The sequence below is a fragment of the Rhinolophus sinicus genome, chromosome 17, assembly GCF_057876585.1.
Source record: "Rhinolophus sinicus isolate RSI-liver-muscle chromosome 17, RSI-T2T, whole genome shotgun sequence".
In the NCBI taxonomy this organism is placed as follows: Eukaryota; Metazoa; Chordata; class Mammalia; order Chiroptera; family Rhinolophidae; genus Rhinolophus; species Rhinolophus sinicus.
In genome coordinates, this window is record NC_142517.1 from 47,255,269 (window position 1) to 47,273,239 (window position 17,971).

At 32.3% G+C, this 17,971-nt stretch overlaps 1 protein-coding gene across 5 annotated transcripts in view; it reads left to right on the forward strand.

Annotated features, from left to right (window-relative positions):
• The window catches only part of ATP11B (ATPase phospholipid transporting 11B (putative)), a 98,944-nt gene that overhangs the window by 52,326 nt on the left and 28,647 nt on the right, over positions 1–17,971 (forward strand). For all 5 annotated transcript variants that reach the window (XR_012494943.2, XM_074328454.2, XM_074328448.2 and 2 more), the window contains 11 exons: positions 121–189; positions 1,520–1,593; positions 1,667–1,770; positions 3,824–4,005; positions 5,289–5,492; positions 7,442–7,595; positions 8,829–8,931; positions 11,871–12,016; positions 13,216–13,275; positions 15,458–15,585; positions 16,624–16,762. Coding sequence is in view for 4 of the 5 variants with exons in the window: in XM_074328454.2 (XP_074184555.1) it covers positions 121–189; positions 1,520–1,593; positions 1,667–1,770; positions 3,824–4,005; positions 5,289–5,492; positions 7,442–7,595; positions 8,829–8,931; positions 11,871–12,016; positions 13,216–13,275; positions 15,458–15,585; positions 16,624–16,762 (1,363 nt within the window). In the remaining variant the exon portion in view is untranslated. The remainder of the gene's footprint in view (positions 1–120; positions 190–1,519; positions 1,594–1,666; positions 1,771–3,823; positions 4,006–5,288; positions 5,493–7,441; positions 7,596–8,828; positions 8,932–11,870; positions 12,017–13,215; positions 13,276–15,457; positions 15,586–16,623; positions 16,763–17,971) is intronic.

The window sequence follows — 17,971 nt, forward strand, 5'->3', positions numbered from 1 at the left end:
TTTTAAAATAATCTCAAACTTATGTTTTAAGTGTTTTTGTGGAAGCTAAGTTATAATGACATTGTGAATATGAAATATCATTTCTTAAATCTTATATTTCTTTCTCCTCTTACTCCCTAGAATCGGCATTGTGTTTGTTGGCAATACCGAAGAAACTATGGAAGTTAAAACACTTGGAAAACTGGAACGGTAATTTTTTTCTATATTGTAATTATTTATATATTAAGCATTTAACTTAGAATAAAAATAGGTAAACTATGGCCCACAGCCCATATCTGGCCTACAGCCTATTTTCGTACAGCCCACAAATTACATTATATTTTTAAGGGGTTGTTTACAAAAGACTATACAACAGAGACCGTATATGGCCTACAAAGCCTAAAATAGTCACTGTCTAGCCCTTAACAGACAAAGTTTATTGACCTTTGCTCTAGAATGATGTCTGTATTACGTTGTATCTCATCACACTAATAACAATATTCTACTCTGAAGCTTTCATCTGTATTTTAGCTTAATGGTTCTTGAATTTGCTTATCTGTTTATTTTTACACTCTCCTGGGGTAATGAGTTTCATAAGTTTCTACTCACTAAATAAAGAAAAACTTTCTGCTATTTCTTATATCTTTTAAACATTAAGGAACGGCTGTCTTATTTCTGCTTTCTGATAAATTACTCTAGTCCTATATGTATTCATATGTTTCATGGTTCTATCAATTCCAATCATATCTCAACTCCAGCTGTGCATTTTCAAACTATGCTTTTCCAAACTAAAAAGAGCCCATTCTTTGGCCACTTTCATGTTGGAGCCTGTCTAGCTCATTCCATCAATTTACAAACCATCATTCCAGTTAGTGCTTTTTTTGAGATGGCAAAGCATTGCATTTGTACATCATTGTATAAATTTATCCGGAAGACTTCAGGCTACACCTGACCCATCCGCACAAATTCTTTTACGGTTCCCTAAAGAGACATTTGTTCACCACATCTACACACATATACCCTCTCTCAGATTCAGATTCACTGCTATAATGAACCTCTGTTACTAATGTGAGTATGTTGTATTTCTCAGGTGTGTTTGGGCAGAAAAAAGGAGTAAGAATGAGTCATCTTTTTTAGTAAGAAAAACATGGAGTTGGGCTGATTCCAATCCTTGCTGTGTGACTCACAAGCCTTTTTGACTTTAGGCAAATTACTTAATCTTTATGAGTTTAATAGTCCTTATTTGTTAAAAAACAAAACAAAAAAAAAGACCTACCTTCTTTGGTTCTCATGGGTATTAAATGACATAAGATACGTAAAGTATATGGTGTTTGGTAAGTATTTAATAAATGTCTGTTCCTTCTATTTATATTTTGGGTTGTTAGTAATGACTCATAACCAGTCATCTTGAAAATGTAGTTGAGGTTAACTTCTTCTTCTAAATTAACCATTTTTATCTTTTTTAGGGATTCTTTCTAAATATTTACTCATTATTATTCAAAAAAGTAAAATTTTATCTTTCTTTCTTTTTTCCCCTTAGGTACAAACTGCTTCATATTCTGGAATTTGATTCAGACCGTAGAAGAATGAGTGTAATTGTTCAGGCACCTTCAGGTAACCAACCTAAACTTTCATGAATTCTTATTTATCTAATATGAAGCGCTTGCTAACTCATTTTTCTTTTTAGGTGAGAAGATTTTATTTGCTAAAGGAGCTGAATCATCAATTCTCCCTAAATGTATAGGTGGAGAAATAGAGAAAACCAGAATTCATGTAGATGAATTTGCTTTGGTGAGTGCAAATTTCTGTGATTTAAAAACTAAAAAGACATGCATATTTGAAAGATTTGGGGTTTTATCTTTGCATTAATAATTTATCAAAAATTACGGAAATTCTGCAGTTCTGTTACATTATGTGTTCTCTCCACATTCTTTGGTTAAAATTTGCTAAAATACAAATCTTCTTTTTGAACCTATTACAGTCAGGGCACTTCTGGCCGCAAGGATTACTCAAATTACTATATTGAAAAGGGGGGTTACTAAAAGAATACAGGGGGAATCCCAAGGATGTAGAGAACCCTCATGCATCACTGGTGGGAATATAAATGAGACAGCCACTTTAGAAAATAGTTTGGTAGTTCCTCATAGAATATAGAGTAATATAGTTACCATATGACCCAGCAATACACCCGAAAGAATTAAAAACATATGTCTACGTAAAAACTTGTACGCAAATGTTCCTAGTATTAGTCCTAATAGCTGAAAAATGGAAACACCCAAATGTCCATCAGTGAGTGAATTAAACAATGTGTCAGTGTCCATATAATGGCCTGTTATTTGGCCACTAAAAGAAATAAAGTACTGATATATGCTGCAACATGGATGAACCTTGAAAAGATTATGCTGAGTGAAAGAAGCCAGTCACAAAAGGCTACGTATTCCATTTATATACATTATCCAAAATAAGCAAATTCACAGTGGTTGCCAGAGTCTGGAAGAAGGAGGGAAAGGGAAGTGTCTTCTAATGGGTATGAGATTCCTTTGGATGTGATGAAAATGTTCCTTTAACTATTGAATTTCATGGTATATGAATTATGTCTCTCTTAATAAAAGAATGTAGGAGAATCTTACAGAAGCATAGTGCTACAATTCATGTGAACCATTATAAAGCAGCTGTCGCTCAGTCTTAGGACCTTATCAGAATCGCTCATTTCTGCATTTCTATAAATGTATACTCCATACTCATCTCTGCTCACCATCCTCCTTTGCTTACCTATGGTTTGTTTTCTCCCATTACTTGTTCCCTCAGTGTTTATGATCTGGTTCATCTGCCACACTGTAACAGCCACGAGAGCAAAGACATTGTTCCTCCTAGCTGTCATTTATATCAATACTCAGAACAGTGCTGGCACATAGTTGGCACTCAGTAAATATTGTAGAATGAATGAATAAATTTCGTATAGTAATAACTCATGGTCCCTTAACTGTTATTTAAGAGAAACAGTGATTTATAAGGTCATTTGTAAATCAAGGAATGCCAATATTTAGAAATCTGCTAAATAGTGTCATAATAGTATTTTAAAATCTACTTTTTCCAAGTTCTGTAAATAGAACATTTATTTTGGGTTTTACTGAGGGAAATATGTAGCAAGAAAAGGAACTTTTACAAGGCTTTAGATTTAGATACCAACTTGCAAATACTAATACCATTAAAAAAAATTTGAACCCAGTAGAATCAGATAATCAAATATATATTCCTAAGTTTTGTGTAATTCCAATTCACCAGTGAAGATACAATGATATAGTTTTATAACATTCAGGAAGTATTGTTTGTTTGATAATGGCCACCTTACAGACTTCTTTATTTGCATTGCAAGTTTGTCAAACCATGAACCCCCAGGAAATTATGGTTCCCTTTGCTTAAAATACAAATTCTTAGAGTAGAATCTGGGGCTGCCTCTCTCCTGACAAACCTGAAGGTAACCATTAAAGAACTTTCTGTCTTTCCAGGTAAAGCAGTTTTAAAACCACAGTTAAGATCATCTTTATGATTCTATCTAGGCTCTAACTAAATATTCTACAATTCAAAGACCTTAATTATTTTGAGCAACTTTTTAAGACTCATCAGAAATTGAAAGAGCTATGATAATAAGTGCCTGTGTGTCTCATAACTCAGGTCCCTAGGACTTTGTGACACATCAATTATCTCCTGTCACTAGCTGGTAGTACTTTTATATTATTTGTAATTGATTTTTAGTAATGAGGTCCTCGGTTTATTTCAATGACTTCTTGATTTCCCATTAGTTATTTTTGTTCAATTTTTGTCTTTAATTATTCTGTTTTAGAAAGGACTAAGAACTCTGTGCATGGCTTACAGACAATTGACATCTAAAGAGTATGAGGTAATAGATAGATGCCTATTTGAAGCCAGGACTGCCTTGCAGCAAAGAGAAGAGAAATTGGCAAATGTCTTCCAGTTTATAGAGAAAGACCTGATATTACTTGGAGCCACAGCAGTAGAAGACAGGTAAGTATCAGATAAATAGGCAATGTCATTTTTTTCTCATAAGAATTTTCATAGCCACGTGTTTCTATTTTAAGACAAATTCCATTTATTCACATCCTATAATACTAACATATTTATAATCAACATAGAGAGTTAAAGCCTTAATTTTTCCCAGTTAGTTTTATACATTTATATATAGTGTTTCTTCTAGCCAGATATCTGAAATAGATGAAAGAATCCAGCTATGTATAATTTTGCCAATAGATTTGAATTTTTAGAATACTCCTCAGTGTGTGACATACAAAGACTAAGCAGCTGCTAATTCTCCAGCCTCACTTCCCACCACTGCTTCCTTCCATTTCATGCTTCAACAGTACCAAACTGTCTGTAGTTCTCCTCTGAACAACAACTATAGTTAAAACTGTTTCTGCCTTGTGGCTTTGTTCCTTGGCAAAGCTATGCCTTCTGCTTGATCAGTTTTCTCTTATGCATTTGTGAATACCTATTCATAAACTATAGCTCGGATATTACCCCCACTCCAGTAAGACCTTTTCTTACCCCTGACAGGATTAAAAATTCTGTTTTTTGTGAAATCTCCATGTTTTGTAGGTAGTTCTGTGTTGTCCTTACATTAAGTATATTATAATTATTTGTTTAAAGTCTTTCTTCTCTGTTAGCCTGTGAATTCCTTGAGATTCATTTATTCTTTGTCTTTGTTCCTCAGCATCAATCTCAATGTGTGTTTCAGTTTCTTGAATGAAATTGAATTCTATGGATTAAATTGAATTCTACAAATTAATCCTGTTATGTTTTCCTCTGCCTCCTAGATCTACCGGTGTTTGCCTTTTGTAATCTAGGTTTTCATTTACTTTTCAGTTTTCCTCATAAGATTTCTGAGACTCACCTGAAGTTACGTAGTCCTTTATTGTCCAGTCTGATTTTTGAACTACTGATATGAGAGATTTCCTTATCAAAAATGAAAAATCTCCTAATTTGAAATTTAAGACTTTTCTAATAAAATAGGAGTTTGTGAAGACCATATACATAATTTGGTTCTATACAAATGAACCTTGATACACTCTTAAAATATAAGGTTGTAAATTTTATGTTAACTAGGTGATCACTAATTTGGTTATTCCTGTTTCTTGCCTAATGGGGAAGAAATTCATTTATATTACTGAACTGAATGTTATTGTAACATTCCTAGGTCAAGAAGTCCAAAATTTACCTTACTTGTACTACATGGTTAATACTTAAAATACAGTCCAAAAAGTATTCTCTAATTTTGTTTCTTTTATTTTCAGACTACAAGATAAAGTACGAGAAACTATTGAAGCATTGAGAATGGCTGGTATCAAAGTATGGGTACTTACTGGAGATAAACATGAAACAGCTGTTAGTGTGAGTTTATCATGTGGACATTTTCACAGAACCATGAATATCCTTGAACTTATAAACCAGAAATCAGACAGTGAATGTGCTGAACAATTGAGGCAGCTTGCCAGAAGGTAAGAATATATAATTATCTGAACCATAGAGTTCAGGGGTAAGCAAACTATGGCCCAATGCCTGTTTTTTATAGCCCATGAACTCAAAGTAATTTTTACATCTTTTGGTGGATGAAAAAGAATCCAAAGAATAATATTTCGTGTTGTAAAAATTATATGAAATTCAAATTTTGGTTTCTATAAAGTTTTATTGGAACACAGCCACATTCATTCACTTACGTATCATCATTGAAGGCTTTTTGTACTACAGCAGCACAGTTGAGTAGTTACAACAGACACCTTATAAAGCACTTTTATAATTTCTCACTATGCTTGATACACTGCAAATTACTGACACAGTTATATCCCTATAGTGTTTTGAGTGCCACGGATATTGCCATATGATAATATTTTACTAATATTATCAGTATTTACTCATCATGTCCAAACAAGAAAAACAGGCTTTTAATATCACACTTTTAAAGCACAGTGGAGTGTTGATTATCTTATTATCATATTAGATGCAAAGCATTGCACTTATTTATTTGATGACACTTTAATATGCTACGTGCTCGAAAAGATATCCAAGATGAAATATAAAATCTCATTACAGATAGTTCTATGGTGTTAAAATGTAAAATCTCATTACAGATCAGCATTAACATAGGGACATTTGCAGTTGATTTTGATGATAGGGAACATTGAGTTTGAACCCCAATTAAACAAAATGTTATTTACCCCCCAAAAAAGATTTCCTTTCTTCTCATTAGTAGACTCATATTATTTAATCAAATTATACTCTATTATTATTACATTTTTTACTTAGTCAATAAAAATGTCAAAATTTATTTCCTCTTTTTTAATGTAGGTACCTACATAATACTCTCAATTTAGCCTCTTGGCCCACATAACCTAAAACGGAAATACTTACTTTGGCTCTTTACTGAAAACATTTGCTAATCCCTAATCTAGTTCACATGACTAAACTGAGAAATCAGTCTGCATTTTACTGTTCAAAGATAATTTCATGAGTGTTTATGGAGGGGTATTTCTCAGTGGCTGTGTGCTCTCCTGTAAACCCATTGGTGAGCTGTAGTGTATTTTTGTGGTGCATGGAGCACAGCGCTGGCTTTCCACAACATAGAGGAGCTCGCACCAGAATAGATGTGTGGGTACTGCTGCTTTCTTCGAGAAAATCTTGGGGGATGAGGAGAAACAGTTGAACAAAATAATGTGCTCAGTAACATAGTTGATATACATACTGATGCAAGCTTCTTATCTCTTCCTGGCAACAAATAGTTTGCCTGGCTGCCAGTTACCAGACCATATGGACCATATGAGACATACTCATCTAGCGTATGCCCACAAGGGCGGTGTGAACCATGTTCTACCATAGTAATATCTGGCGTCACAGTCTGTTGTAGGGGTTAATATCAAGAGACAGTTAGAATTCCTTCATTCCTTTCCTTCCTACTTACACAGATGGTGAATCTAGCTCATGAATTTTCCTGAATATTGTTGATTTCATTTAATTTTTAAAAGTTAGGATTTGTTAAATGTAACTAATAATATTTTTATTTTTAGAAGACTTTTCATACTCACAGTTTGGGAGAGAATGTACTCAGATTATGTGTTACAATTCACATTATAGAAAATCTGTTTAACCATATATATATATATATATGTGTGTGTGTGTATATATATATGTATATGTGTATATATATATATATATATATATATATATATATATATATGTATCAATTGTAAAGTTGAATATCATCTGTTTTACTCATCATATGAGTCACTCTCCGTTCTGGTTAATCTTAACTTTCAAGTAATACAACTCTGTTCCCTGACCTCTCAGTTTTGTAATAATAAAGTCTGTGGATAAATGGTTGTGAGACTCTTTTGTTTACTAAATGAGATACTTCAAAGTATCTGACAGAGGATATAATTATTTTTTCTTTTAGAATTACAGAGGATCATGTGATTCAGCACGGGCTGGTTGTGGATGGGACCAGCCTGTCTCTTGCCCTCAGGGAGCATGAAAAACTATTTATGGATGTTTGCAGAAGTTGTTCAGCTGTATTGTGCTGTCGTATGGCACCACTACAGAAAGCCAAGGTATGTTTATGTTATAAAAAGTTCCATAAAGATATATAGATCTAAAAATATTCTTTAAGGTTAATGCCTTAATCTAGTTTCATTTGGTGGCACACAGTCTATGAATCTTACTAGGAGTCAGTCACTTCTCATTCTCATGAATTTGAACCACGTATATATTAAACCTTCAGAATTTTCAGAGTGAATATGCAAGTTTCAACTGTTCGTAATAACCTAAAATGTCTGTGGTGTGTAGCAGTTTGTCACTTTCCTGAGACACAAATTTGAACTGTGGTAACTAAGGTTTCATAAGTTAGTTACTTAACTAGTGAGGGAACCTGTAGCTTCAGTTCATCTGCACCTTCAGGTGGTTCTGTTGATCTCTGCTTATTCTTGCATTCTCATAAAGGGATAGTTCTCTTTGTTAAAAATGACTAAGTGATATAACTTTAGTAAGAAGTGGAAAAGCCAATTAACTTGTGAGAAGAAGCTTTATACAGAAAATATTTAAATTTCAGCTATGATTCAAATGAAAGCCTATAAAAATATTTTTTCTAACTCCTGATTTGTAATTTGAGGTCTGAGACTGTATCCTTCACGAATATCCTTTGAAATGCACATCTAAACACTGATTGTTTCACATATAGATCTAATAAATTAGACATTCAGTTTTTTTTGTCTTCATGGAATTTTATTACAATGTCTATATTATTATAATTTATATCCCCAATCTATGGAGACTAAAACTGGAGGCCAAACAGAGCTAATGCCTAGGTTCTTTATAAAAGTACACTCAGAATTCCAAAGAAACATTTTTTTTATGTTATTGGATTTAATCTTGATTGCTTTTAAACATTTTTAAATGTTATTACAGGAGAAAATAATTATCTTCTATATCAAATGAAAAGAATAATTTTTTGAAAGAAAAAGTTTTTCCTGACAAAGTTCAATTAAATGTAATTATTTTTTTACACAATCATTATTAAGCTTTTTACAAGCTTAAGCTGTATTTAAAGATTCTTGTTCCCATTATAAAATCCAAGATAATACAGTTTTGCAATGTTGTTTCTGAAAGACATTCCTAACATCTTAGTGGAGACAGCCCTCAAAAACATGAACCCCAGTGCATATTATTGTCTAATATAAAATTAATTATTTTCTACTTCCTACAACAGTCATTTTAGACAAGTGACTTTATATAAATAAAAGAAATTTGAAATTTTAATCATAAATAACTAGTTGTATGTCTTTCAGGTAATAAGACTGATAAAAATCTCACCTGAGAAACCTATAACATTGGCTGTTGGCGATGGTGCTAATGATGTAAGCATGATTCAAGAAGCACATGTTGGCATAGGTGATTGATTTTTTTCCTGAACTTTTAAAGTTGGTATAATTATTTGGGGATTTTGAATTTTCCTTTTGTAGACAAAGTGCAATATCAAATACATGAACGAAAACTAAATGCAACATGATATCATAGTATATCCCCATCAGAAGCCTATTATAAATTGCCCAATATTTTAATTCCAAATTTTCAAGGAAATTAATACCCATTAGTGAATTTTATCTTTGCCAGTTCTCTTTCGTAATAAAGTAACTTTATTTTGACATGCCATGTTACTTATACCTTTTAAAGTACTTTCACACACTATTTTATCACTTTTGAACTCTAAACTTGTAATTTACATCATTGCCCTCGTGGTTTTAAATTCTTATTTTAGAATGTTATTATTATTTATTTGTTAATCTAAAGATTCTGCAGTTCATTTTAAAGATAATTTTAGAGACAGGAAATTACACCAAACTAATAGAAAATTTCAAATAATTTTATAATTTAATAACATTTATTCTAATTTATTTTCTATTTTTGCCTAGAATTTTTATTGGATTTAGAATACTAACATTTTATTATATTTAAATTATCAATCATTTCCTATTTAAACCATATTCTGACCTGTCTTCCTCAATAATTTTATTATACAAATACAGAAGCAAAAGAGGAAAGTATGGGTTTTTCATTAAAGGATAAATTTTTAGAGTTAGAAAAGAGTTAAGCTAGTCCCTGTTCTGGAATCGTCTCTGTAATGTCCTGTGATGAGTACTTATTGTATCTAATATTTCTAGTGTATGTCTCAAATCAACTCTTTCCTCTTTAGGATAATTAACTCTTCATTTTGAAAACTAAATTTTCTTTCTAGTTTGTGTATTGTTGTTTCCCATAAATCTCCGTAACAATTTGATGGTATGTTCCTATACCATATATTAAAGCATAAAAAGGTCCAGTACTTATGACAATTTGATTCTATTGTGGTAACAGACAGACCAGTGAATAGAATAGACTCAAACATCTGGAAATTTAGTATGTACAAAGGAGATGTTTCAAATAAGTAGGGCAACAAATTATTTGATAAAACTGATCAGTTACTTAGAAAAATTTGAAGTTGGATCCCTTTCCATTATTTATAGCAAAACAAATTTCAGATGAATTAAGGACTTAAATAATTTTTAAAGACCATAAAAAGTAATAGAATAGAAATTTAATGAATAATCCTATAATTTGAGGCCTGGAAGGGTTTTTTAAGTACAAATCAAAGTAAGGACTTATAAAATAGAAAAAGATTAATATGTGTGGCAGAAGTAAATACTCCCCCAAGACAATTTTAAGGACAAAGTAGTAAAGAACATTTGCAAAATAGATGACAAAGTCTTAATATTCCTAATATGTGAGATCTTAACAAATTAAGGAGAATAAGAAAAATACTGTAGTAGAAATATGTGGAAGGATTTGAGCCATCAGTTGTCACAAAAAGAGAAATCTAAAATGAATACTAAATGCATGAAAAAGTATTGTCTCACTAATAATCAAAAGAATGCAAGTATGAATTGCCTATCAGGTTGACAAAAATTACAATGATTGAGAAAACCTGGAATTGGTAAAGGGATAGATAAACAAAGCTCTATACAATGTTAGTGAGAGTGTCAATTGTTACATGCTGCATTATTATTTATAACAAAATTTTAAATGCATGCCTGTTGACCTGGCAATCATGCATCCAGGACTTCTTTTAAGAAAATAAATGAATGTGTTGACAAATGTATATGTTATAAACAATGTCCAGATATATTGAGTGATAAAAGCAGATTGCAAACAAATACCATGTTTCCCTGAAAATAAGACCTAGCTGGACAATCAGCTCTAATGCATCTTTTGGAGCAAAAATTAATATAAGATCTGGTCTTATTTTACTATACTATAAGACCGGATCTTACATAATATGATATGATATGACATAATAAGATATGATATGATATGATATGATATGATATGATATGATATGATATGATATGATATGATATAATATCGGGTCTTACATTAATTTTTGCTCCAAAAGACGCATTTGAGCTGATTATCCAGCTAGGTCTTATTTTCGGGAAAACAGAGTAATCCTGTTTGTACAAATTTGTTTATATATATACATATATATATTAAATACACAGAAAATATGCAGAAGGAAAAATTCTAAAAGGATATAGACACATAGTCATGGTTTTTCTCTAGGTGCTATGAATATAGGTGATTGTCTTTACCTATATACTTTGGAACGTTTTGATCCTTTTATGACAAAAATAAAAAATTTTAATTTTGATAAACAATTTTTCAAAGCTGCTTCCAGACTGAAAAAACAAACTTGGCAATAATCCTTTTGAAACCTAAAGGATTATCATAACCTAAAAAAAAGTACTGTACTCCATATTTATCAGATAAAATTATGTACTGATTTCAGATGATATTGTACACTTTTCTTTTAAGAAGCACATTTTGTTTGATTTATGCATGAAAGTTATAAAACAATCATGCTCATTTTTTCTAAGTTCAGATTACTAATTTGGATATTTTTTATGTTTGTTAGAACTAGTGAAAGTAAAACTTTCACAGCATTCTCTCCTTTAGAAATATATTAACTAGTACTTTGTACTTATTAGTGTAAAAATGGATGTTCTTATTAGATCTTGAACTTTCAATTTATTTTTATATTAATTGTATTTGATATTATATTCTAATTCTTTGAAAATTGGTGTTACATGCCTCTATATATTGTATTAATAGCTTTGTATTAATTACATATTTGATTTCAGTACAACAACCTTTTGGGAATCTATCTGCTGTATGCTAGGATATAGTGACCCTAAGTCCAGGTTCAACTGCTATAAATAATTAACATATTCGCAGGTATATAATGAAAATTATACCTACCAATTATCAGTGAACTTGCTTTTGTCCCTTTGTTACAGGAATCATGGGTAAAGAAGGAAGACAAGCTGCAAGAAACAGTGACTATGCAATAGCTAGATTTAAATTCCTCTCCAAATTGCTTTTTGTTCATGGTCATTTTTATTATATTAGAATAGCTACCCTTGTACAGTTTTTTTTTTATAAGGTAAGTTTCATGGAGATGGTTTATAATCAATTATTGACATAGTAATTGGAGGTTTCAATTTAAGGAATACTATTACCATACAAATTATCCTTAAAAATTATTTCTATAAGTAAAAATAACAGTTTATGGAATATACTTTGATTATTTTGTCACAAATCTAATGTGTACTAACAGAAAGCAAAGCCAAGGGTGCAGGTGGTAGAATTGACTGGAAAGGGATATAAGAGAACTTTGCACGATAGAAAAGTTCTCTAATTTGATTGTGGTGGTGGTTACACGGGTATATAAATTTGTCAAAACATATCAAACGTTACACTTTAAATTAGTATGTTTTAGTCTATGCAAATTAAAACTGAATTAATTTGATTTTTTTTTTATGTTATTTTGTTCTGAACCAGTAATAAGTTTTAATTTAACTTCATTATAATGGTTTCAAGCAGAGGTTCTTAATCTTTTTTGTTCCATGAGTGACTGTTTGGTAGTCTAGTGAGATGGATAAACTACTCAATATAGGACTTTTAGATGCATAGAATAAAATACATAAGATTGCAAGGAAAGTAATTATGTGAAGTACTGGTCTGTCTCTTGACCATTTGAGGAAAGGTGGGTTCTGTGGAACTCGAGCCCCTAAGTACCAAGACATTTAATACACCAGAGTGTTCTATATTGTACATACACCTATAATTAAGTAATAGCTGCAAGCCAATGAAAGAACACAGGTAGTTTACTTATTGCTAATAAATGATGATGGCATTTTTTTTTCTAGCTTATTATAGCTTTTGCTGGCACATAAGTGTATTGAAATGGAAAGATGTTTTGATAGTTCCATTTATTGTTTTAAAAATTGTGGCGTTTTAAAGCTATTACAGCCCTGAAGTTTAACCTTACTTATTGTACTATATATGAAAAGTATTGAATGATAGTTGGAAGGTATAAATTCAAAATTATGGTATTGCTCGGCAGTTATAGGAGTCAGTGGTGTTTTATTCTGACATTTGCAGTGCTACTTCCAATACTTTTAGACATTTTTTAATAAAATGGGAATCCTGTTTTCTCATTTTATATGGACAAATTCTTATGGGCAGATTTGCCTTCCATACCAACTGAGATGGTGTTTCTAGATTCTTTAATAGCCATTTTTAGAAATTTTCTTTTATACTATTTTAATTTAATTATCTCCATTTAATTTTGTTTTTCAGAATGTGTGCTTTATCACACCCCAATTTTTATATCAGTTCTACTGTTTGTTTTCTCAACAAGTAAGTAAATAGAAGCTTTTGTTTTATCCTTTTATAATAAAGTGTGTGCGTTCAGTCTTTGCTAGATACTTGGAGGGACTTTTTCCATTTTTCCTAGTTCTGCTGATTACTAGATAAAACTTTTCTAATTAGTGTATTTAGTCAGTATAACATTAATAATATTTATTTACTCTAATTTTCAGTTTGGAGTGTTAATACCAAAATATATTTTATTTCTGGATGTTTCATTTTAAAAAATAGATATTTTAACTCTTAACAGCTTAAGAGAGAATTTTGGTAATTTTTTTCAATTTGTGTGTAATGTATTCATAACATCCAAATCAAGCCAGGCCAGATAACTATTGGGGGATTACCTCTTTTTTTTTTCCTACTTATAGAATTTCTTTAGATTTGGAAGGAACCTTAGTGATTGAGTTCAGAGATGAGGTTTCATCTCAGAAACTAATTAAACAATTAATAGAGACCACCAAGAGTGCTGTATTGAAAAGGGTTTTGAAGCTAAAGGCTCAGAGGAAAACCCTATAATTGGTTAACAATAGCTGTAATGAGCGTATGGTGATGGGTCTTTGATTATATACATGTCACTATTTACCATTCTCTGTCTTACTTTATAGAAAAGGAAATTGAATTACACAAAGATTAAGTAACTTGCCCAGGATCAGTATAACATTGATCAGTATAGCTAAGTTAATAACTAAACCATGCTTGGACCTACTGCTTTTGCCTAGTTGAGCACCCTCTTCACGTATCACAGTATACATCTCTAATTGGTGAAGACATTTGTTCGAATTTGTTGAAATAACAAGAGCTTAATTATCTTAGGGTTTTTTTCATGACTTTTTATTGTCCTTAATCACTGTTCTCTCCTCTCTTTACAATCTCTAACTCTAAATTCCAAATATCTGCTTAGGCATTGATTGCCAATAACAGCGTTTGCTTATTTGAATAAAATAAAGAATGCTGTAAGAGCATATGACAAAGAGAACTAACCTAATTTTATTAGGTTTTCAGGGAGTTTACAGTGTAATTAGAGAGAAAGTATTATTAACGATGAAAACAGTACGTGAAGCATAGGTAAAGTGCTAAGCAACTAGTACCAACAGTAGCACTTTTGACTGTTTAGAAAAAGCTATCATCAAGGACTTGAGCCAGTGTTTAAAATTTAATGCATCAGGGGCCTGCCCAGTGGCTCAGGCGGTTAGAGCTCCATGCTCCTAACTCCAAAGGCTGCTGGTGCGATTCCCACATGGGCCAGTGGGCTCTCAACCACAAGGTTGCCGGTTCAACTCCTGGAGTCCTGCAAGGGATGGTGGGCTTCGCCCCCTGCAACTAAGATTAAACATGGCACCTTGAGCTGAGCTGCCTCCCGGATGGGCTCTGTTGGTTGGAGTGCATCCTCTCAACCACCAGGTTGCCAGTTCGATTCCTCAACTACCGCAAGGCATGGTGGGCAGCGCCCCCCGCAACTAAAATTGAACACGGCACCTTGAGCTGAGCTGCCACTGAGCTCCCGATGGCTCAGTTGGTTGGAATGCATCCTCTCAACCACAAGGTTGCTGGTTCAACTCCCGCAGGGATGGTGGGCTGTGCCCCCTGCAACCAGAAAACGGCAACTGGACCAACAGCTTGAAGCTGAACGGCACCCTCCACAACTAAGATTGAAAGGACAACAACTTGACTTGGAAAAAAGGCCTGGAAGTACACACTGTTCCCCAATAAAGGCTTGTCCCCTTCCCCAATTAAAAAAAAAAAAAAAGAATTTAATGCATCAGGCCTTAAAGAAAGTATTGTACTTAGATGGGAAGACAAAGCCATGAAAGCAAAATTATATGTGTAACATATCAAGAGAATAGTAAGAAACCTAGAATGCATGTAAGAGAATTGTGTAAAATTACATCACAGTGACCAAATTATGGAGAATCTTGAAATGTAGATGCAATTCACTATAATTCCAGAATTACTTGATATTAAATATTCCAAGTCCCACAAAGAATATAAATCTGTGAACATTATATCTATGTTTATATAAGAAATTAGAATTATTAAAGTGAATTTTTGTATAAATTGAAAAAACTACATAATTTTTATGCTTAGTTTTGATATACTTTGTTTTTATATGCATAAGTGTAATACTAATACATTGTTTAGAATCTCAGAATTTCTATCAATTTCTCTTTTCTAGACACTGTATGACAGCGTGTACCTGACTTTGTACAATATTTGTTTTACCTCTTTACCTATTCTGATATATAGTCTACTAGAACAGCACGTAGACCCTCATGTATTACAGAGTAAGCCCACCCTCTATCGGTAAGTATTTGGCAGTGTTAAATAAATGTCTGTAACATTTCTGATTCCCAGTAGTATATTATATAGTTATCAATTTTTAAAAGTACTTTAAAAATAAGCAAATATATTAGGTAGTATATTAGTGATTAATACTTTACTAAAGAAAATGCTTTAGTTGTTGTATGGTTTATAATTGTTGAACACAGTAATTTTTCTAGTGTTTTTAGGTATAAACACTTTCATCCTAGTAATACATTGAACAGTTGTGTAATTTGCACTTACACTTGTAAACCAGTAATATTCTATTTCATGTGTACAAAAGAAGTTATTCAGTAATTGGTTGTCTCTAGAATTCCTAAAAAATTAGTGCATGTCTTAGCATTGCCAAATTTATGAGTAGTAGTCAATGCACAATGTAGAGTTGAGGACATTAATTTCTGTCCTAGATCCCCTGGGTTATTTCTACTGCCTCGGAACCGAGGAATCACAGATGTAGAACTATTCCTCAGGACCAGCTTACGATTTCCACATTACCGTGACCTCCACTCTTCTAGAGTTATTCAGTTATCCAGAAATGGCAGTAACTTACCTTGATTTCCCTAGGATATCTAGGACTGTGCTTGACCCTACGTTGGCAAAGACTGTTCTTCTCATAATTAGCTATATTGATGGACACGAAGTCGATTGGGAGCCTCAGTACTGAACCTGACGCAAATTACTCCACTGAAAAGAAACAATCATGGCAGAGTGACTAAATGTTGAGAACAGATATAATACAGATAAATCAACTTTTCACAATTAAACTCAAGTGTTAGGCCTGTGTTATATTTCTTTATGAAATGAGAAAATGTATTTGAATATAAGCTACTACATAGGTATATGAAACTACAAGCAGTGGTTTATAAATTTGAATTTATTCTTTCTACAGATATTTTCAAACTTTTCAAACAATTTTAAAGATCCATCTTGTTTTCTAATTATCAAATTGTAATAATTATTTACTAGTTAAATAATAAATGAGTCTTAATGTGTTCCTTTTTCTTTTTTTTTACTTTACAGAGACATTAGTAAAAACCGTCAACTGAGCATTAAAACTTTTCTTTATTGGACCATCCTTGGTTTCAGTCATGCCTTTATTTTCTTTTTTGGATCCTATTTTCTAATGGGGAAAGATATATCACTGCTTGGAAATGGCCAGGTAAAATATATAATTTTTAAAAAATGTTTGTTAATTTGATTTCATTTGGTTTTTGATGACTTTCTGTCATAAAAAATTCAATTTAAATTGTAAAAATGCAGATATTAAAATGCAATTATAAAAAGGTGTTAAACTTTTTTTACGTAATATAATTTCATACAAATGAAAATTAAAATGAAAAAGGCAATACAGTGTAATCTTAATATGAAATTCAAGTTACTAGGCAATTTTGCTATTCAAAATGTATTATACAAGCGGATATGTTCATTTCCCTGCATGCAGTTCACTTCAGGGTTGTGTTTTAATAATAGCTACTGTTTATTTAGTGCTTGCTATTGTGCTAAGTGCTTTACATGCCCCATCTCCATTAATCCCCACAGTAATCCTGTTGAAGAGGTATTATGACCCACCTTTTTCAGATGAGAAATGAGGACTTAGTGTTTCGTTTTTGGCTTTTAATTGCATGAGTTATTTTTTTGGTATGCTTAGGAAGTGCTACCATACTCTTCAGTGCACACTAGCAATTCTGAAGAAATCTCTAGTTACTGTTTAGAATGGCCACTTTTCTGAAATGTGAAATGGGGAAAGAGTGCTACACAGTATGTTGTTACTGTGTCCTAATTGGAGTGTTCGTGTTGAGAGATTCTTGGCAGAACTAGGCCTCTCTTTCTAGGCTTAGCTAGATGGGTTAGGAGGTGACAGCAAGTGGGCCTGTGGTGGACTGGAAATGCTTGTCACCTTTAGTTTCCCTTTTCCATTGGTAGTACTTAAGTTTCGTAGAATATATTTGGAGACACAGAGATACAAGAATTGCAAGAAAGAGAATATTATGTTTCATCTGTTCAACAAACATTTATTGAGGACCAGCCATTCCCATGAAATACAGTACTGGACTCTGGCTACATGACAGTAACTAACCATCATAGAGCTTAGAGTCTTGTGAGGGATACAAAAAATAAGCAAGCAAAATAATAACAAAATGTGTAAGTGCAATGAAGAAAATGGATTTCAATTGTAGAGAGGCTTGAATTATGCAAATCCCTTTAGGATGTAGAGTAGGAACACATTACTGCCATTTCACTTTTGAGGACATATTTAGCCTGATTTGGACAAAAAAATGAATCTAGCTTGTGTAGCATAAAGGATAGCACTTCCCAAATAATAACTGCCTTTCATTGAGATTTTTCTCTGGGCCAGGTGTATTACGTA